We start from the raw sequence: 22,951 nt of genomic DNA, 5'->3' as shown, positions 1-22,951 counted from the left end.
ATTCCAGACAACCTAGACGGAAGCAACAAGTTCAACCCAGGGATTCTGCCAGGAAGCAGTGACTCCTCTCGCCCTGCCGCTCTTCCCTTGGCTTTCTTCACTAAAGAAAAATTCCTCTTTCTCATTGCCTACATCATTGAACAGAAAACCGACAACTGGCTCCTGTATATAATAAAATATGGCCATACCCTAGAGTTTACCTCCAAGCCACCTCATCCGCCTCAAAAATCAATACCACCCCATCTTCAATTGCTTATTGCACCTCATGAAATGCCATCTCGCACCCCCTGGAGGTGCGGGCACCCCAGGTTAGGAACTCCTACACTAGGAGAGCATGTGCAGTGTTCTGGGTTCTTAGGCCAGACAATAGGTTCAGTCCTATTTGTGTTCTTCCAAAGGCCCTGAATTGCTCTGCTGGTAGGTTTATGCTCTGTCTGCTTGTGGTTGGGGAAAACACATGGCTGCTCATACCAATAGAGGTAAAAGGTCCTTGGGGTGACTCTATAACCACTTCTGCAGCACTGCCTTTTTACTGAAAACACTCCCGCAGTGCCCAAAACCAACATCGCACTACATTTATTCCACTGTGTGGATCTCCTGTGACCACCCTAGAGGGGTGACCAGGGAAATGATCAACCCCTCTCCCGTGGGTCGGATGGTCGGCCTGCTAGAGAAACCGAAAAGTACCCCACACCCATTGCTTTTGTCTCCATTCTAGGAGGAAGTTAATGTTATCAAGGAGGCTATTCACCTCCTGGGTGACAGCTGTAAGCTTATACACATAGTTTTCTCTAGGCTTTAGGCAGATAAGCGGTAACTTTTAACAATGTGTCCTAAAATATTATTATAAATCCAACGTTTATCTCGTAAGCGGAGATAGCAGTCTACCTTAAATGAGTAAACTTCTCTTAACTGATCAGAGGATACAGTTCTCCTTAAAGATGCTCACCTTTTAGACAAAGGTGAATAAAGAATAGATATGGTGTTTACTTTGAAACAAGAAATGGTTTGTAGAATTGCACAATAAAAAAAATTCTTAAACATAGTTTTGTCATGCAACTGTGTGGCCGTGTGGTTTTAGGAAGCAGCCAGAAGTTGAAAGTAGTGAATGTGAAGTATACAAGTAGTACAGGAAAAATGTAAAGAATTACTGTGTGTGGAGAAGTTTTGATAGTTTTTTCTGAAAGAAATTAGTTTTCCTGAGAAATTAGGATAATGTCCTTGTTAAGGGGGGCACAAATTGTAGGGGGCATCCTGTGCTTTGCGATGTTGACTCTGGATAAAAGATGCCACTATGCTGCTTTGCAATTCTGTGAGCTATAAATTCAAATGTATATAACACTGTTTTACTTAAAGTAAAAATCCGCAATTTCATCGTAGATCTAGTTGGCAGTGACCAGCTTTTTTCTTTTTTTTTTTTTTTTTTGCAGCGAGAAAAGCGCAAAACTCTTTCAAAAATCCCTGCTCCAAAGGAAGGTAAATTTGAATATTTCTTTATTGTACAATGGTTTTTCTTAATTTTTAAACACGTTTTATTTGGATTATCTGCGGGAAAATACAGAACCGAATGCAAGATATAAACATGCAGCTCAGTTCTGGAATTGTTCCCTCTGTAGACTCCAATCTCTCCGCACCCTTTTCTCTGCTATGACACAAGTTAATTGCGCGTGTCCATTTAGCCATTGTCATTGCAGCTGCAGTTAATTAGTTTCGGCCAATCTCCCTTTTCGCGATCATGCTTAGTACAACTGATCCCTTCCCTGCCCATTACCAGTAATGCATCTGGGGAGCCGCTTCTGTGTATGTGAAGCGCTCTGGCCAGCTGTGCTTGCATCCTACCCCAATAGCTCGATATTGTATGACTTTCCCAAACCATGTTGAAGGGTGCCTGTGTACAACCCGCATTTCATGCAGGTTAGCGCGATGCTCTGCCCCCATTTGTATGTATAGCCATGCCGACGTAAAGTAAACCCATTGGATATAATAAAATTTAATGATACAGCCCTTTTTGCTTCTGCACAATCTTACTGCTCCAATGGGCACAGATCCCCCTCCCTCCTGTATCCCTTAGCCTGCACTGGGTCTGTCATGTTCTACATTAGTGCCCTCTATATGCAGGAGATGGCCTTCTTTCCCCCTTTCAAGTGTCGAGTGGAATACTAACTGGCTGAACTACGGGCCCCTCTTAAGCAATCTGGTGACTTTTCCATGGTATGCAAACTTGGAGGTAGCAAATGCCTTCTTCAGCTGGCCTTATGACTTAACATGGGAGGTCTCCCACAAGTCTCCTATCATAGCTATCCCAATGGTATCCCACCCAGACATGCCCCTCAGTTGGTGGCCTCCAGCAATCATGCTTCCTGCCGAGGTGTGTTCCTTGTGAGTTTCCTATGCTATTTAATGTTCCGTAACGCACTGTGCGGACAAAGTGTGGTCCGGGTTACCTCTGAGAGTTCCCTGTTCACCTTATTGCTGTATAATCTCGATATACGCGCTTCCGCAGTCATGCAAACATCATTTTGAATCTTCTGGCTGGATCTACCCTGTTGGCGTTAACCCACGCACTTATGAACAGTAACTGAAGCCTGGTAATGGCATGGATATCTGCCAGTCCCAATCTTCCATTAAATGGAGATGGTATACATTTGTTAAAGGCTACCCTAGGTAGTCCCCCAGCCATTATGTAGTTGCTTCAGCTAGGGTATACGGATAAGTTTGAAAGGAGATTGAGCCATGGGAGAAAGGCAATCATTTTGAAAAGGTCCCTCCGACCCATCCAGAGTGGATTCTTGCCCCAGTTCTCGAGCTGGGAGTGGAGTTCATGTCTCATTGGGGTTATGTTCAGGTCCCAGCATAGAGCTGGGTTCAGCGTGATATGCTGCCCCAGGTATTTGAAGCTGGAAGTGCGCCGCAGGGCTATATTCCGCAACATCCCCCATGTTTATGGAGCAATTTATTGGTAATACAACAGAATTGTCCCAGTTGACTGAGGCCGGTAAATCGGAAGAATATGTATGAGGTGGGGAGTAATGCAGACCGGGCGTCCTAAGTTCAGTAAATTATCTGCATATAGCGCTATGCTGTCTTCTTGGTCCCCGTGTACACAAATTTCCCATACCGGAGCATCAGTTTGGATCCAGTTTGGATCCTTCTGCTAGGTGCTCCACTGCCTTGTTGTATCAGAAAAGCTAGCACTTCATTCACCCTCACTGCGACCCATGGGAGTCAGTAGAGGAGTTTTATATATGCCCGGAATCGAGCGACTTGTAGAAAGTGCCATACGGCCAAGTAGAATGCCTTCTTGAAGTCAATTGAAAATACTGCTTGTGGTTCAGCATAGCCCTGTGCCAGGTCCAGTGCCACCTGCAGCTGGCACAGGTAATGTCTGGTCCCCTGTTAGGCTTGAAGCCATTCTGGTCCCAGTGAACCAAGGTTCAGGTAAACTGCACGAATTAACCAGCATCAAAGCCAGAATTTTGGATTCCGTATTGATCTGTGAGATCGACTTACAGAAGGCACAATCCATCTGAGATTTGCCCTGCTTATTTGTTGCCACCACATGGGCCCCTAGGAGATCATATGGTAAGGTTCCCGGTCGCAGAGAATATTCATATAGAAGGTGTAATTGCGGTACCAGATTAGATGCATATCTTTAAAGAAAAAAAACCTCCTCTGGGAAGCCATTAGGACTCTGCTTTTGCCTGTGGGCATACCACTAATCGTTCTTTCCTCCTCCGAGACTGGCAGATTCAGCGCCTCTTTATCCCTCGGTAGAAATCTGGGAAGGGGTAGATCTTTGATAGATTTATGCTGTACCTGAGGCGCTGGCTTTGCGTATAATTTCTTTCAGTAGTCAGCAAAGGCATTTGCCACTTCCAGGGTCAGTGACTCTGCCTCGCTCCTAGTCATGTATGCTCAATGTAAATCTTGTTTCAGCTTACTTATTAACTAGCTAATATATTTGTTTATCAACTTTGTCCATGGCTTCGGACAATCCATATTTAGGGGCCAGAACCGCTATTTTAACCTGCTCAGTTCAGTTTTGACAGCTTACCTAGTCAAGTCTAGTCTATGGATTGCCAGAGAACTGGGGATTGTGTTGCCACCACCTCAAGCGCCTCAATAGTCTGCTCGAGCGTAGTGACTTCTGTTTGCTGTTTTGTAGTGAAGGAGAGGTCTACTTAATTACCTCCTTGATGGACTCCAAAAAGTGGCGTTGAACAGGTCTTAGCCCTTGTTGAGGTCTTAAGTGTTCTATTGCCTCTTGTTGCTTCTAGGAAGTCTGCTTCCAACAGGAGCCAAGTAGGCATATGCCATCTCTCCCAGCACAGCTCGGTTGCAGGTGGGTTTGATGAACTGTGGGACCCGAGGTGGGGGGTGGGGGGGGGTTTCGGGGCAGTTTAATACGTGCCTTCTCTCCAGTTCAAGCTGTAGCCTCAGCTGCTGGGTCCTCCAATTGCTCCAGACCACTAATAGGCGGAATGTAGTCCCTGGCAAGGGAGAGAGAGTGTGCACTGCAGTGCCATTCTTCACTCCGGTCATCCCGGGGGAAACGGCGTGGGCAGTAGACTCCACTTCCCATCATCCTCCACTTTGACCCTACTGCCTTTGTTGCACCTCGTCTGCCGTGTCCTCCATGCTGGAGCCCCCAGCTCTTGTGAATGAGATGCCACCCATTGCTACCACTTTCCGATAATTAGCACAATGCGGGTCAGAGGTTCAGAGCCTTGCGTCCACCATCTTGGGCTTCAAAGCCCTGCTTCAGTTTTTGTACATTTTTGGGCCAATATTGGGCTGGGAGCAGATCTTGCCGTCGAGAGGCAAGGATTGAAGGATACTTTAGATTGGAAACATTAAGTAGATTCTAGAGCAAGGAGATTCAAAGACGTCTAATGTAGTTTCCTAGCGATCTAGAGTGTCTGGTCCATTGACACTCCCCCTTATTGGCTTCCACTAACAACACCTTCTATCCCTCTTAGTGCTTGCCAGTGAAGTCTGCTCATAAAATGCATAGCTACAGAAGCTGGACGATTACAGAGGTATCCTTGTAAAGCTTGGAGACCCAGCCTTCAACCCCTCTTTGAACTCGTTCTTTGGTATTCTAGTTTTTCATTTGAAGTTCCCTGTAAATGTTTAGCCTTTTGCAAGGTGGGTAAATGCCAGTAGAGGATTTTAGACAACATTGATGTCCCTGGGGTGCATTTGTTTATTCCTGGCTGCTGGTGATCGATTGTAACTGTAATATGCACACACTTTCAGCATATATAGTAAGTGGAGAGGCTTAAGCCCCATGTAGATTACTGGAAAATTGTTACTGGGTTTTCTTTTTAACATAACTGACTCATCTCTGGGTGTATTATGCAGATTCTCCTCCCACTCCTACTCATCTGACAATATTATGTGACATATTAAGGGTCATTCTTGAAAAATGTGGACAAGTTTCTCCTCTCAAACAATTGAGTGTTTAATATACTATCCAAACTAAGTATTGAATTGATTAAATGACAGTATCAGAACCTTATCCAGTATTGGGCTATCTTTCATAGATTCACATGCCTGAATCATTCCCCGTCGCTGAGATTGGAGTCCCATGGTAACATACAAAAGTAGTGCCATAAGTAATAAATAGGCCAAAAGAGGCCAAAGGCTATATCTTAGTAGCCTATCTACGTCCTTATAGGAAAAGGACCAAAAGGCAGCTCCAACCAACCAGCTATCAGCACCCTCTTGAACACACTCAACAGAAGCAGTTCTCCTCAGATTTTCACCGCACGTCGTGTGGAAGGGAGTCTCCCCAAGTGCTACTCAGTTTTTTTCTCTTCAGCTCTTAAAGCAAGTATGTCTGATGAAAAGGGCCTCTTCCGCTCCTGCAGGACCTGTGGGAAGAAGAGGCTCCATGTTGATGATCTTCATAAAGATTCTTTGCCTCTACCCCAAACATGAGGCTAAAGACTAAGATCTGCCGTACCTTTCCCAGCAAGACTCTAAGGGACAGAGAGGCAAGATTACCCTTATGGCTTAAGTCTAAAGAACATCCTCTTTCTTCGGCTAAGGAAGAGGACCGAGGTTCCACATCTATCAAGAGGGCTAGATCTCAAAGCTCCTCAGGTGAGGGAAGGAAACATCTTAAAACTTCCCAGGATAAACCTGTTCATTAAGAGAGTAGTTTTAGACATTCCTCTGAGCCAGCGTCGTCTCCGCCTTCTACTCCACTCACAGAGCGTCCAAGATAATCTTCTACAGACTTTGTAAGTAGAAAATACCTTTAAAAATCTGTGTCAACGACTGTTACCTCATTGTTGCCAATTTTACGTCGTCGACGCCGTAGTCTATGGCATCTGTTACGACAACGGCTATTTCCTCGCCTATCTCGTCGATGAGAATCACTTTTACAACGAGACCATCGTCAAAGTCCGATGACCCACCATCGATGAGGCTACCGTTGACGAAGGTTCAGACGACACAGTCTACGACAGTCGATGACTGCACAGTCGGCAGGAGAGACATCGACACGACGAGCCCACGAGCCCGTCGACGACTAACTCGCAGACGACAGTCTGAGCGCGCCTGTTATCCTACCGCCGTCGATGAGACACCTGCCTACCATACTCATTTCCGCATCGTCAACACCCCAGTCGACGAGAGTTTCTCAATTAGACATTTCAGAGGCTTTTTCAGGACTATAGTAAAGTCTCTTTTACTTCCATCTCATCTTTTGGAGAGCTTCGTAGAAGATGAGGATTATGATGTTAAAGGTCCATACAGAGTTGCTCATAGTCCATCTGAGCTCAACGTGAAATGCCTAGACTCTGAGTAAGATAATTACCAGGAAGAGCATTATTATCATGAACAGTATATGGCTCCACGTCATACCTATCCGTTCCATCACAGGCAGGAATGTCGTCATAGAGAAATGGCATATCTTCCTCCAGCACTTATTCAAGACCTGCAGGCTATGTTGGCGGATTATCGTCGAAGATTTCCTCAGCAAATTCCGACAGAGAACCCAATTCCGCAAGTGGAGGTTCCTGTTAGAGTACCAGAGCCTACTCTAACTAGGACACTGGACACCAAGACACTTCCTCCTCGGATGAAGAGGTTGAGGAAGGTGAATTGCCTAAGCAGGCAAATGCTCCAGATCCTTAGGACAATTATATAATTGAAACACCATCTCCACCTCAGCACTTACCCTCTGATTCTCCTCCTGAAGACATCGGAGGATTTCATAATTTGATGCAGAGAGCAGCCACTAGGTTCCAGCTCCCTATTACGGTCAAACAAATACTGTTTTTTGCATGATTTTAAGTAGGATACTAGAAAGATCATACGCTCTATTCCCATCATCGATTAAATCTGGCAGGTGGGCGTAAAAATCATGACGCCAGCAACCATACCAGCGGTGCTACCTCTTATAGAGAAATACTGCGCTCCAATGAACAGTCCATCTTGCCTCATAGGACACCCGAGGCCAGATTCGCTCATATCTCAGGCTGTGCAGAGGCGTTCGAAAATCCCTGCAACGCCTATTACCACTCCTCCAGCCAAGGAGGGACGTCGTACGGACCTTATGGGGAAGAAATTCTCTCTCATCAATTAGAGCCGCTAATGCCTTGGCAATCATTGGCCGTTATGACTGCCAAATGTGGTCTGATATAGCGGGATTGATCGATCTTATCCCGGAGGAAGAGAGGAGGCCCGGAAGATTTTATTAGAGGGTGAGCGAGCTGCCTCCGAAACAATTGATTGTGTGTTGGATATTGCCAACACGAGCTTTCGGCAATGGCTGGGGCAGCAGTTCTTCGACGCCAGGGTTGGCTTAAAGCGACTACTTTCAGACCAGAGGTTCAGACTAAGATCCTGGCCAGGCCGTACGATGGGGATTCACTGTTCGGGAAACGTATTGATGATGCTCTGTTACCAATTAAAAGTGACAGACACCGCAAAGTCTTTAGGTGCTCTATAATATAGACTTATACCTTTCAGAGGAGCCAGAGGGCGAGGATTCTCTACATATCAGGGCGGTTATCAGTCGAATCGACAGTATCGTCAATACCAGCCTCAATATAGACAGTCTTGCAACCAATCCTCTTACCGTCAGTCATCGACGGCTGGTTTCTCTCGCCAGGAGGCCGTAAGCAAACACAACATTAAGGCTGTGACTGCCAGAAAGCAATTAGCTTCTCAGGGTGCCAGTCAAGCTTCTCAGGGTGCCAGTCAACCTTACCCCCCTACCCGTGGGTGCGACTATTTCTGCTTATGCACAGCTCTGGCACGTGATCACTTCAGACCGCTGATTGCTGGACCTCGTCACCAAAGGTCACACACTGGAATTTATCCAGAAACCACCTACCACTCCACCAAGGGGTCCCCCTCCCCCTCTGCTTCACTTATTGCGCAAAGAAGTCTTGATCATGCTCCTCAAGGAAGCAATAGAAATACTACCATCCACACAGAGAAACGGGTTTCTATTCTCGTTTCTTCCTACACAAAAAGGTCAGGAGAATGGCGACCGATTCTGGATCTCCGCAAACTCAACAAATTTCTCAAAAAACAAACATTCCGATGCTAACACTTTCCGATATTCTGGGGTGCTTGAACGAAGGGGATTTCATGACTTCTCTGGACATGGAAGATGCATACTTTCATATCCCCATCCGAAACATCGAAAATATCTACGATTCAGTGGCTGGCACCCACTGTCAATTCAAGGTGCTCCCGTTTGGCCTAAAATTAGCGCCACGCATTTTGACCAAGTGCTTAGCACCAGTAGCAGCGACTTTACGATCCCAGGGGATCCAAGTTTTCTCATACATCGACGATTGGCTGCTCAAAGCTCCGTCAAAGCAGGAAGCCAATATTGCCACAACTTGTCTCCATCTGTTCAATACGCTGGGACTCACTTTGAATAGGGGCAAGTCGAATTTGATTCCAACTCCGAACATTTTATTCCTAGGAGCGTCCTTGGACACCGTCCAGTCCAAAGCATTCTTGTCTCAAGGCAGTCAAGTGCGCCTTCAAAAATTAGCTACAACCATTTAAAAAAAAAAAGTCAGTTTCTGTTCGTACATTCAAATCGCTCCTAGGGATGTGCTCCGCAGCAATCAACTTGATCCCTTTGGCCAGGCTCAAAATGAGACCTCTTCAAGAGGAGTTACAGAAACGATGGCAACAAGCATTGGGTTCTTTCGAGGAGGTTCTCCAAATAACTGCACATATGGTGGACGCACTCCGTTGGTGGTCCCAAACAGCAAATCTTGCCCAGGGTCTCACCTTTCTGCAAATCAGCCCGGACTTTGTATTGACAACTGACGCCTCCATGGAAGGATTAGGAGGTCATCTGCAGGATTTACAGATCCAAGGAAAGTGGTCTCAGATACAGAAACAGCAACAAATCAACAGTTTGGAGCTTCAGGCCATATTTTTCTCTCTTCGGGCTGTCCTTTCAAGGATAGCAGGTTCCTCAGTGCTGGTCCGCACCGACAATATGACCAAAATGTACTACATAAAGGAGGAACAAGGTCCGTAACGCTTTCCCAGGAAGCGCAAGAATTGTGGGAATGGGCAACATTCCACGGAATATCCTTGAAGGCCGAGCATGTCAAGTGTCTGCACAATACCCTAGCAGATTCACTAAGCAGGTCTCAATCCGGCTGCCACAAGTGGGAGTTAGAAAAAACTCAGGTGAACAAGAACTTTTGAACATGGGGCAAACCAGCTCCGGATCTGTTTGCATCGCAAGAGAACAAGAAATGCCAATATTATGCCAGCAGGTTTACTCAGACGGGTTCAAGGGGGAATGCCCTTTCAATGAGTTGGTCCGGAATCTATGCCTACGCTTTCCCCCCATTCCATTATTCCCCAGGGTGCACAAAAAGTTAAAACTGGAGGGCTGCCGCCTGATTCTGATTGCACCCCATTGGCCCAGACAGCATTGGTTCCAGGAGCTTCCTCTGTTGTCACAAGACAGACCCATTCGCTTTCATCCAACAGCGACCATGTTATCACGGAGCAGCGGTCCGGTAGTCCATCCGTAGCTGCAATCCCTGCACTTGCACGCATGGCTCCTGAATTCCTGGAGTTCAAAGATCTCAATATCTCACAGGACTGTCAGAACATATTGTCTAAATCCTGTGCTGAAAGCCCTGTCAAAACGTATCGTTTAAAATGGAAAAGATTTTGTTGTTGGTGTGAAACCAATAAAGTTCATCCAGTTCAAGCCCCTGCTGAACAGATTTTACCTTATTTACTTTCACTTGCCAAGTCTGGACTCACTTTTTCGTCAGTCAAGGTTCACCTGGCTTCTCTTTTCAGGTACAGGAAATCTCCACAGCTTCCTTTATGTTCATCTTCTCTTGTAAAACAATTCTTGAGAGGACTTTTTCGCACTTTCCCTCCTGTGCTTTCGCCTCCTCCTGAGTGGGAACTCAATGTGGTTTTAGCACAACTGATGAGACGACCAATTGAACCGATCCATAAAGCAGAACTCCAATATCTTACATGGAAAGTAGCCCTCTTGCTGGCTCTTCTGCAAGGAGGGTTAGTAAGATTCAGGCTTTTACGATCAAAGAACCATTCTTACATTTTTACACAGGACTATGTAATCCTGCGGACAAATCCTAAATTCATTCCAAAGCTACCCACGCAATTTCACATGAATGAACCAGCAATGCCGCAAACTTTCTTCCCGAATCCATTCATCCAGTCCAGCTGAAAGAACCTTACGTTCATTGGATGTAAAAAGGTGTTTGAAGTTTTATCTTCAGGAGACAAAGCATATTAGAAAGATTGATCAACTGCTAGTGGCCTACGTTCAAGGAAAACCGGGAACAGCTGTAGCAAAAGCCACAATAGCCAGATGGGTCGCATCTGCCATTCAATTTTGCCATGAGAAAGCTAACAAACTTGTCAAGGTGGAGGCATAAGCACACTCCACCAGAACTGTTGCTACATCTACAGCTTTGTTTGCTGGAGTTACATTGGACAAGATATGCCGTGCTGCGACATGGAAGAATGTCCACACGTTCACAAGACACTACTGCCTCCAATCTGCACAAAAGGAGAATGCAGCGGTTGGACAAGCTGTTATGCCATCTTTTTCACTAAGGTCCGATTCTTTACATTTCTTTAACTCTGGTCTATTAGCTTTCTTTACTGTTACATTAACAGTGTTCGTTCTTCTATGTTTCTCAATTGATACGTTTTTTCATGCTGATTTACATTATCTCTTGTTATATGATTATTGCTTTTATGCTTTGCAATGTTTCAAGGTTGTGGATGTATATTGGGAGTTTCAAATTATATGTCTCCCACCATTCGCTAACGACAGTACAATTGGGGTACTACTTGCTATTCTGATTCATGCATGTGAATCTATGAAAGATTCCCCAATACAGGATAAGAAATCAAGTTACCTGTAACTACAGTTATCCAGTATTGGTATCTTTAATAGATTCACATCACCCACCCTCCTCCATGTGGAACCAGTTCTCAGTGATTTTAGGGATATTTACTTCACACTGCTTGGAAAATCTGTGGAGAACTGCTTCTGTTGGGAGTGTTCTAGAGGGTGCTGATTGGTTGGAGCTGACTTTTGGTCTTTTTCCTATAAGGATGTAAATAGGCTACTAAGGTATAGCCTTTGGCCTCTTTTGGCCTATTTATTACTTATGGCACTACTTTTGTATTTTACTGTGGGACTCCCATCTTGGCGACGGGGAATGATTCAGGCATGTGAATCTATGAAGGATACCAATACTGGATAACTGTAGTTACAGGTAAGTAACTTGTGTTCTTTTCTGTCATTTTAGCAAGAAAACAAATTGTGTTTTTTTTTTTTAATCTTTCGACGTCTGAGCTTCTTGGACTATTTCACTGACATAAGTGGGTCTTTTGGGAAATTCAGCAAGCCTAATTTGATTTCAATTCCTCATCTCAGTGCCAACTCAGATACCTGCTGTTGATCCTCCATCTGGTAAAGTATCCATTTATTTGAATTTTCACCTTAACATGCACATCACCATATTCTGCAGAGCAGCAGTGTTAACTTGTCCGCCTTAACTAACTTGCTCCACTTAACTTGTATCCAGCTGCCTGTAAATTTTTTGTGAAGGAATTAAGAATTTTTCTTGGGAGTTCAGGGATTACACACTAAAGTTTCTCTATATGCTTTGATGCAAACCCTTAAGTGCATCAAACTTCGTAAACCAGATATTGAAAAACTAAATATTAAGCTAGTTAACGCAGACATCGAGTACTGCTGCTTTATTTGGGTTTATCTAGAAGTTCAGTGTGTATTCTATTCAAAAAGATTGGGGAATCAAATTTTAGTAGTCACCTGCTTGATGGCATTGTTTCAAACTGGTGTTCATTTTCACTCTAACATTCCTTTGGGGTCGGACTTTGTGTGATACAGCTGAACTCTAGAAGTAGTTCTTTTACCATTTAAATAAAACAAAAAAACTGTCTTCTACATCCTGACTGTCCCCTATTTTCACCATATGGTCCTGCTGATTTTAGCTCTGTATGGTCAGCTGCACAAGGACTTGTATAGTGTTTTATGCAGTTCTCCCTTTTCTATGGAATTGTCAAGCTATCTGTTTTCAATCTCACACTTAGTTGTCCTCGTTGTTTGTTTTGTTTTACTTGGGAGTTTTCATTTTGCTTTTGACTTGTGAAATAGTTAGGTTCAAGTCCTGTGTGAATTGTCTGATTGCAACAGCTTTGCCACAGTTTCAGTGGTTTTGTCAGGAATTGAAATATCTGCTGCATACCTGCATTATGAGAGTCTGCGTGTGTCTGAAGAGCTTCTTGGTGTACACACAGACCACTGGAAACAGCGCATGGCAAGAGACTTTAATCCAATTTTTAACAATTCAAAGCTTTGGGGTTTCTGAATTTGGGTACAGGAACGGCCGCCTCTTCAGCCAGTGAGGGCGTATGGCACCCTATCCAAGAGACTGTCCAAGTGAAGGTCACCCTCACTTAAGCTGAGTGTGTGCTAGGAACTACTTTAAGAGTGAATCGTAGGGCTGCAAGGCAATATTTCCCCAGGTACCCAGTGTTCCATGTGGATAGAGTTCTCAGTCTTGGAACCCCTGAAAAATTTGGCACCAGATCTTCACTTTCTCCAGGTACTTTCTTGCATCGTTGGGCTGAAAGCTTGAACATTCACCACAATGTGGGCAAAAATGTGTTGCATTCATTGGTGTTGAGCTTGCTCTTTGACTTCTATGTCACCCTGTGGGTTTGTGCCTTGCTAATTTCAAGTTTTGGGTGCCCCAAATGTCACCTTACTCTGGAAGCCCCAAGCCATTCTAGTATCTCCCAGGGGATGCTGTGCAGTTGGCCTTCCACAGTTCACTGAGATCTGTCTTGCTTTGCTAATTCTGAACTGTGAAGTCCCTGTCCTATCTTGTATTGAAAAGCAGAAGATATTTGTACTGAGGAAGAATGTCCTGAAGGCGCGGACTGTTTCGGTTAGACATTGTCTTCCTCTGTGCCTCTTATTCCTTCATTGGGCAGCAGAAGTGAATGGTTCTACTTTCCTTCCATCTTATTCTAAAGAATTGGTCCAACGTTTGTGAACATATGGACCCTGATTACATGTTGCAAATAAAGCTGATTCAGATATTGAATCTTTTTTAAAACTTTATCGTTTCCATAAACATTCCATTCCGTACATGTTACTCACTTTAATTTTGAAATGTGTAATGACATGGAAGTGACCTATCAAAAATGTGCATATGTAACAAATCCTGTCTTTTATCCAACCCATCTTTTTGACAGCATATCTCCCAGATATTAATAATTTGTAGACATAGAAACTTACCCTAGTAGACCTTTCATCCATGCAAAACCTGGCTATCCTCCAATGCAATATTGTGTATTTGATCACAGGTAGGTCATCCCCAAGACTGGATCCGGATAGTTTTGCTAGCAGTACCCCTGAGTGTCAGGTGACGTCGTGCGGCTCCGCGACAGTCGCTGGTGTAAGCGCCGAGATGTCGTCAGACTACTTGGGCACCACCCGTGCGCGCTAACGTCAGTTCTTTCTTTTTCCACGCCAGCAAGTGCAGATCCGGTTAGAGCACGTACCTTAGTCACTTTTTGACTACACATTTGAGACTTTTTGTCTCCCTTTTTCTTCTTGGTGCACGTAGGTATGCATGGATTTAAATCTTGTGGGGTCTGCCGTCGCAATATGTCGGTGGTGGACCCCCATGATGTTTGCCTCTTCTGCCTGGAGACCGACCATGACTCCTGGTCCTGCCGGGACTGTTGGGCCATGGCCCCGAAGGCCTTGAGGGAGCGGTGCTAGAAGCTGCTGGAGGTCCAGCACTCATCCCAACGCCGTAACTGGTCCAGGGACCATTCCCAGGAACGCTCGCGGGGCAGCAGTCGTCGCTCCTCGGGCTCAAAGTCCTCGCCCTCGGATTCCGGTAAGTGATGACATAAGTCGAAGAAGCGTGTTCACTCTCCGACGTCCCCCCCTGTCGGTCCTGGGAATCGGATGAGGGGGACGGAATTCTGCCCCTTCGACTCCTTTGAAGCCTGGGTGTCCCGCGGCCTACCCTCCTTACCCGGGTCCTTTGGCGACACCTGAACAGGTGCAAGAATTTCTTGCCACCATGGACCAACTTTTTAGGCCTCGGGCTCCCGCCGGCGTGCCTTCGGGCCCCGCGGTTGCATATCCAGGTCCTGTTGGGCCGTCGGCGCTGCCAGCGGATCCAGCTTCGGCGCCACAGGATCCTGCGCCGTTGACTCCGGCCCTGACGCCACGAGGTCCCGCGCTTCCGGCCCTAGCGCCACCCTCTGCTCCGGCGCTACAGTTGGTGCCGTTTGTCCCATCCTTGCCCCCGTTCCAGGACCATTTTGTTCCTACCTGGGATCCGCATTGGGAGGCGGTGCCGTTTCCGACCCCGTATGTTCCTTCTCCGGCTCCAACTCTGCCACCGCAGTCTGTTACCCCTGCAACAGAGGTGGAGGATGACTGAGAGGGGTCCGAGGACCCTCTGGCCCGTCAGTGTGACTCCGAGCAGGACTGGGTGGACGACTTGGATGACGCCGGCGACCTCTCTTCTGACCAAGGGTTTGCCTCTCCCCAGCCTACTATGGAGGAGGGCGCTTCCTACACTATGGTGCTCCGTCGGGCTGCTGAGGTACTCCACCTCTATGGCCCTCAGAACTAATCTCTTCACTGAGGTGCTCCAGATGGTGTCTACTTCGTTGGAGCCCCTGCTTCCCTTCAACGACACCCTCCCCGACGTCTTGTTGGGCACTTGGTCGAGGCCGGCCACAGGGGCCCCTGTGGATAACAATGTCACCAGGTGTCGCCGCCTGGTGACCCTGCGTTTCGGACCACTCATCCCACGCATGAGAGTCTGGTCATCCAGGCACTGACGCAGAGTGCCTTTCCCACGTCTCCACCGGATAAGGACTCTATGAAGGTGGAACAGTTTAGTGAGCGATTGTTCTCTTCGGCCAGCTTGGGGCTGCGGTCGGTGAATGTCGCCTGCTTATTGGGCTGCTATTCCCACGCGGTGTGGGATACAGTTGCTCAGGTGTTTCCTCAGTGTCCTGAGGAGGTCCATGCTGTGCTTTCCCAGGCGGTTGCTGAGGGTAAGGATGTGGTTAAGTTCGTGTGGTTTGGACACCCCTGACTCGTTGGGCAGGGCTATTTCTACGACTGGCGCTGTGTCGCCACGCCTGGTTGCGATCTACTGGGTTCTCGCCCGACGTCCAGAGCTCGCTCATGAACATGCCCTTTAAGGGCACTCGCCTGTTTGGAGATCAGGCCGACAGTGCACTGGAGCGTTTTAAGGACTTGCGGGCCACAGTCAAGTCCTTGGTTCTTTCCTCAAAAAGCCCGGCCTCTCCTGGATTTCGTTCCTTTCATGGCCACGACAGAAGCGCCCAGGCACGTTCCTCGGCAAGCCTGTGCAGAACCAGCCACAGCGCGGCCGCGGTTTGTGCAGGGGCGGGTCTGGGAATCAGTCCACCTCTGCCCCCGCTGCTTCTACCTCCTTCCTAAACTGAGCTTTGTGGAGTACCCCACTCTGGTGGGTGGCAGGATCCGCCACCACCTCCCCCACTGGCGTGATATCACATCGGACAAGTGGGTGTTGCAGTTCATCCGCAGAGGTTACTCTCTCCCCTTTCAGTCCTCCCCTCCAGCCATGCCACCTCGGTGCCACCACATGTCGGGGATCACTTGGTACTTCTCCGGCAAGAAGTCACGGCCCTCTTGGCCAAAGGGGCCATCGAGTGCGTTGCTGGGCCGGAAGTAGGGAATGGTTATTGTTCCCACTACTTTCTGGTCCCCAAGAAGGACAAAGGTGGCCTGTGCCCCATCTTGGACCTCGAACGTCAATCTCTTCCTTTGGAAGGAGAAGTTCAGAATGCTGACTGGCTCAGGTCCTTGTTGCCCTCGACCCTGGAGACTGGATGGTAGCGTTGAACTTGCAGGACGCATATTTCACCTCCCCGTCCTGCCGGCCCACTGGCGTTGCCTGCGGTTCACAGTAAGCCAGGATCATTTTCAGTTTGCCGTGCTGACCTTCGGCCTTACCAGCGCCCCTCAGGTGTTCATGAAAGTGGCGGTCACGGCTCACCTGCGCAGGTCTGGGGTGTCAGTCTTCCCTTACTTCGACTGGTTGTTGAATGCGGGCTCGCCCCAGGCAGTAGTAAGCCACCTTCAGACTACTGCCGACCTCCTACATTTGCTGGGGTTTTCCATCATGCCAAAGTCACACCGAGTCCTTCTCAGAAGCTCCACTCCATTGGAGCGGTTCTGGATTCGACGCTGTTTCGGGTTTATCTTCCCGAGCAGCGAGTCCGGGATATTCAGGCTATGATTCCGATCTTTCAGCCTCTGTCCCGGGTTTGTCAGGATGACCCTCCGGCTTCTGGGCCTGATAGCCTCCTGCATCCTGCTGGTGACACATGCCCGGTGGCATATGCAGGCTCTGCAGTGGGACCTAAACTTCCAGTGGGCGCAGCATCAGTTGCAACCTGTCAGATCTTGTCCGGATTTCGGAGGGCACTGCACAAGAGTTGCAGTGGTGGCTCACGAATCGTGATTTAGTCAATGGCAGATTCCTCTCCCTTCCCCAACCGGAGCACACAGTGGTGACGGATGCGTCCATTCTGGGATGGGGAGGCCATTTGGGAGAGGTGGAGATCAGAGGCCTCTGGTCCCCGGCGGGGTCCCAGCTCCATATCAATCTGTTGGAGCTTCGGGCGATTCGACTTTCACTGAAGGCATTCCTTCCCTCTGTCCGGGGAAGTGTGGCGCAGGTGTTCACTGACAACACTACCGCCATGTGGTATTGCAACAAACAGGGCGGGTGGGGTCCTGGACCCTATGTCAGGAGGCTCTGCGCCGCTGGACATGGCTGGAACATCAAGGTATTACCTTGGTAGTTCAACACCTGGCAGGTTCTCTGATGGATCACGAATGGCGTCTGAACTTGGACGTGGCGCAAAGTCTTTCAACAGTGGTGAGAACCGTAGTTAGATCTATTCCCCACCAAAGAGAACACGCAATGTCTTCAGTTCAGCGCGTTGGAATTTCCAAGGCGGGACTTGCGAGGCGATGCTTTTCGTCACGAATGGAGTTGCGGTCTATTGTACGCCTTTCCGTCTATACCACTTCTGCCCAGAGTGTTGAAGATTCGGTGCGACCAGGCCGAAGTCATCCTTGTGGCTCCAGATTGGGCATGAAAATACTTGTATCCCGAGGTATTTAGCATGGCGGTCGATCCCCCCCTGATCCGGCTGCCTTTTCGGGAGGATCTTCTGTCGCAGCCGCAGGGGACGGTCCTCCACCCGAATCTGTCCAGCCTCCATCTCAATGCGTGGAGATTGAGCGGCGACAGTCGACAGCTTTCGATCTTCCTCCTGAAGTCTGTGATGTCATTCTGGTCGCCAGGCGTCCCTCCACTAAGACTGTATACCCCTTCAGGTGGAAGAAGTTTGTGGCATGGTGCACAGTTAAGGCTGTGGGTCCCCTTTCTGCCCCTCTTTCTGAAGTCCTTCTGTTCCTTCTTTCTTTGGCCCAGCAGGGCTCTGCTCTGGGCACTATCATAGGTTATCTTTCGGCCATCTCCGCCTTTTTACGGCTTCCAGATCAGCCTTCTCTTTTTAAGTTCCCGGTTGTTACCCGTTTCCTGAAAGGCATTACGCACACGTTTCCTCTGGTGCCGTTCATAATGCCTCAGTGGGACTTAAACCTGGTCTTGATATATCTGTGCGCTCCCCTCGAGCCCTTTCATAACTGTCCTTTGCGTCTTCTCATTCTCAAAACTGCTTTCCGGGTAGTTATCACCTCTGCCAGAAGAGTGAGTAAGCTCCAGGCTTTCTTCCAAGCCTCCTTTCCTTTCTGTTCATCCGGACAAGGTGGTTTTAAGGACCCGTCCTCCTTTCTTGCCAATGGTTGTCACGCCCTTCCACATCAGGCAGACCACCTTCTTTCCGCCTCCGTATCCTTCAAGTGAGGAGGAGAGGCTCCACCGTCTGGATCCAAAACGTGCACTCGCATTCTATCTGAAGCGTACACCGCAGTTCCGGGTGGATGACCAGCTTTTTGTTGGCTATGTGGGCGCCCAAAAAAGGTCAGGCTGTGCACAAACAAACCATCTCGGGGTGGGTCATTCTGTGCATCAAAGTATGTTACTCCTTGGCTAAGAAGGAGCCTCCTGTGGGTCTGCGTGCCCATTCGACCAGGTTAACTACAGCCACTACTGCCTTGGAATGCGGCGTTCCCTTGCAGGACATTTGTCAGGCAGCTACGTGGGCCTCGCTGCGCATGTTTACCAAGCATTACTGCCTTGACAGTCCGGTCCGGAGAGACTGCTTTTTTGGCCTCTGTTCTCCGTGACTTCCTGGTGTAATCTTGTTCGCAGACCCACCACCGGGGTTGGTATTGCTGGGGTATTTATTCTATGTTAAGGAATCTATCACTAACGTGTCTCTTTCAGATGCACAAGTTACTACTTGTGTAATGATATATCTGTAAGAGATTAGTTAGTGGTAGATTCCTTAACACCCCACCCAACCTCCCCGTTCTGTGAACTGATTTCCAGGGTTAAGGTCATCCCCTTTTCAGGGCCCTAGTTTCATGGCACCAGTGGTCAGTTTTTTTCATGGCTCTGCGTTCCTGGCGCGCACAGTCATGTACAGAACTGACGTCACCGTGCATGGGTGGCGCCTACGTAGTCTCCGTGACATCATCTCGGAGCTTACGATGCCAGCGACGGACGCGGAGCTGCACGACGCCACCTACTGACGCGCAGGGGTACTGCTAGCGAAACTTTGCGGTTCCAGTCTGACGCCTGGGGATTATTTGAAGGTAAGGAATCTATCACTAATGTCTCTTACAGATATATCGTTACACAAGTAGTAACTTGTGCTTTACTACCCACTGTATATTTACCCCACACCTGAGGGGACAATGCCATCTAGCTGTTGTGAGGGGAGCATTCAGCTCAAGTAGGTAATTCTTGAGGGAACCCCAAATGTCCCTTGGACGGGACGCTGTAGGCTGGGGAACTGCATAAAGCTCACAGTTTAAATTGCAATATGGTAAACTCCGGAGCCTGGCTTTGATTGTGGGAGAGGCTCTGCAGCCCCATTTTAGGGCGATATATTTTTGCAAGCAAAAAGACTATGGCATGAATTTCGGTACCCCTTTGGGGAAACCCATCACATAGCCTAGAAGTGCAATCTCGGGGTTAGGCAATACCTCCAAATGTATAAAATCTTTGCAAACCAAACTCCAATAGGCCCCTATCTTAACGCAGTTCCAGACAAGGTGAGCGAAATCAGCATGTGGAGCTCTGCATTTACAGCAGGAGTGCGGCCTAGCTGGGTCGATTCTTTCCGGGGACATATAAACTCTCCACAGAAATTAAAATGCTAAAGTTTGTGCGCTATTTAAAGAATCTTCTTTAAATTGTTTGCAACAGAAAGCCCAATGTCAATCTTGATTTTCATATCCTAAATTGCGCTCCCAAGCCTTCCTGATCTTCTCTGCTGGTAACCAGTGCCGTACATGCACGGTACGTTTTTGAGAATAGGTGCTCGCCCCCTGCGGTCGTAATTAGTGTAATTAGCGGGCTAAAAGGCACAGGCTCCAGAGGGAACTCTGTAGTAATCTCCGCCCGAAGTGCACAGCAAACCCGGTTGAGGATAAAATGGTCCATAAATGTAGCTGCACTGAATCTGCCCTCTTCTGTGCTAGTAAAGACATGGCCTCCGGTGAAAAGGTCTCCGACTTATTGAGTATTTATGTAACGTGCACTGTACTAGCTTCTCTTATGTAATGGGGGGGGTCCACGGGTTATTTAATAGCTGAATCTCCTGGGAATATAATGCAGGTGTACGAGTAACGCGCACCAATTTCTGCCAAGTCCAACTGGTGGTTGATACCGTTTGAATATCACAAGTGTCTCTTTGGAATCCTTGTGGTAATATTGTGTTCAGGAGATTGGTAACCAGTGCAGTGATTGCAGAAGAGGTAGACTGGGTACGGCTTGGTTTATTAAGAGCTAGCCTCGCTGCATTGTTTTGCACAACTTGCAGCCTGGATGATAGGTCCTCCCTTACGCCTACTAGTAGTGCATTGCCGTAATCTAATCTCTTAACTAGTAGTGCCTGAATTAAGGTCTTTCTGACCACAAGGGGAATCCACGGAAAGATCTTCCTCAGCATCAGCATAATCCCAAAGCAAGTGCACGAAAGTGTCTTCATGTGATCTTCCAAAGAGTTTGTCGAGCAAGATTCCCAGGTTCCTTGCCTGCTTTGTTGGAATGGGTGACTTCCCAAGCTCCGTGGGCCACCAGTCTGCCGACCATAGTTCCTCAGCCTTCCCAAACAGGAAAATCTGTTTTATTGGATTTTAGCTGAAGGAAATTGTTACTCATCCGGGTGGCTATTTTCAACATGCAGAACTTAAACTTAGCTCTGGTTGCCGTAGGATCTGAGTTGATGGGGATTATCACCTGCGTGTCATCCGCATACGAGAGAGTCTCAAAACCGCAAGATCTAATAATGGCAGCCAGATGGGCCACATAGATGTTGAACAAGGTGGAACTTAAGATGTACCCCTGGGGAACCCCCTTATCCAGTGCCGTAGTCTGTGACAAATGTGTCTAATTGGACACATTGTGTTCTGTTGGTCAAAAAGCTTTGTAACCAGACCAAGGCCATCCCTCCGACACCAATCTCTCGTAGCCTGTCCAGCAGAATGCTGTGAGATGGTGTCGAAGGCCGCAGACAGATCCAGGAGCACAAACATTGTTGGAAATTCCCCCATCCAGTGACATCCTTATTGTATCTGTGACTTCCACCAGTGCCGCTTCGGTGCTGTGCCCCGGTTGGTGTTTCCAGAGTAGCGAGCTTCAACACCCCATCAAGGGTAACGAGCACTATATAAATACAAACTTTTTTTCCTCTTCTATCCTTCTGCATCCAAATAAGTCACTAACTTATCTACCACTTAAAATGTACTTGCATGTTTCACTATACTAATTCAACACTAATCCTCTATGGGTCCTGGAGTAGCGTGCTATAAGCCAAAAAAGCGTTTCAACGCCTTGTCAGGGGTAGTTAGCGCTATACAAATGCAATTACAATACATGCCAATCATTATCCTGGAATTGAAAGATATCCTGCAGCCATTCTTGCACAGAAGTATGGGTCATCTTGGCTGTTGAAGACCAACAGTACCACCTGTTTCCTATCAACTAATCAAGGGAACTGAAGTCACCCTTCCTGTCAGTGACCAGCTCCTGTATAATCCAGTGTTAGTGATTGTCTAGATAGAGTGCACCAACACGTAGAAGAACCAATGAAAGTTGTTTGAGAGTTAAAATATTCCCAGCTGGACAAGGTTTGGTCTCTGCTGCAAGTCAGATTTTTTTTCCCTCTACTGAAGCCAGCAAATAACCAGTTCCATGCAAGCATGCATTGGCTACTGTGCTTGAGGGAGGGATGCATTTTCAATAGCAGGAACAAGACCTTCATGCATGCTATTCCCCTAACTCCACAGGCCGATCACCAAGAGCCATGTCAGATCCTGATGGACCCAGTTTCTCCAAAGCACGCTCGATTCATACTTGCTGCACATCTTCACAACTGATCCCACTACAATGGAATCTTGTCTGAATTTCCTATTCCGATATGAGAATTGGATTCTGTCGTGGGCCAGCATCTCAGTGCGTGGTGGCCAGGCATCTGAACAAATTGAGTATGCGCAGTTTGATGTCCGGGCTGACCGCAGACAAATACCAGCACAGGCGCGAGCAGCCTAAAGAGCAAAATATATCTTGCTAAATGAAAGTTTGGTGCATGATTAAAGATCTTCAACCAGTTTTTCCTCCTCAAATACTCCTATGTTTGTTGTACTTTGCCTAGTTATAGCTGAATCATAGTTCAATTAATTCTTCTAGTCAAGTTGTAAGACTCTAATTTTCTGATGTTTGCAGTATGGCTGAGGCCATTAGTTTAGACAAACCTGCGCATTTAAAAGGTCCTGAAACTTTCCAGCTCTAGTCATGTTTACGATATAAACATGCAAATCCCATGTGCCTAGAGTTTTTTGATTGCTGCTGTATCTGTATATTTTAGCAAACCTGGTTGACTGACCCTTGTATAGTTGTCTCTTCCAGGGGATCCTCATCAATAGTCATAAGCACTGAATATTCCCGGCCATGTGCGGGGACCCCGAAAAAAAAAAATATATATATAGATATATACTCCACTGCTGCAGTCACTGCCACTGGCCCTTTGGTTTAGAGGAATGGAGCACGGACCACAAATGAGCTGCATCAAATCAGTTAATTTACCCATTGGTACGACACCCATTATGCGTTTCTGCTCCTAAGAGCCTTGATCATATATATATATATATATCAACACAAATATTGTGATAAACAAAAAATGTGAAAACCGA

At 47.3% G+C, this 22,951-nt stretch overlaps 1 protein-coding gene across 2 annotated transcripts in view; it reads left to right on the top strand.

The window, feature by feature from the left end:
* KIF2C (kinesin family member 2C) overlaps positions 1 to 22,951 on the top strand; it is a 1,365,901-nt gene that overhangs the window by 296,013 nt on the left and 1,046,937 nt on the right. Inside the window, exons 4-5 of one of the 2 annotated variants that reach the window (XM_085602796.1) lie at positions 1,431 to 1,476; positions 11,936 to 11,971. In XM_085602796.1, coding sequence (XP_085458922.1) covers positions 1,431 to 1,476; positions 11,936 to 11,971 — 82 coding nt within the window. The remainder of the gene's footprint in view (positions 1 to 1,430; positions 1,477 to 11,935; positions 11,972 to 22,951) is intronic. The other variant, XM_085602797.1, reaches the window with a different exon arrangement.

Source organism: Triturus cristatus, chromosome 4_2, assembly GCF_964204655.1.
Source record: "Triturus cristatus chromosome 4_2, aTriCri1.1, whole genome shotgun sequence".
Taxonomy (NCBI): domain Eukaryota; kingdom Metazoa; phylum Chordata; class Amphibia; order Caudata; family Salamandridae; genus Triturus; species Triturus cristatus.
This window is presented reverse-complemented; position numbering and strand designations above follow the sequence as displayed.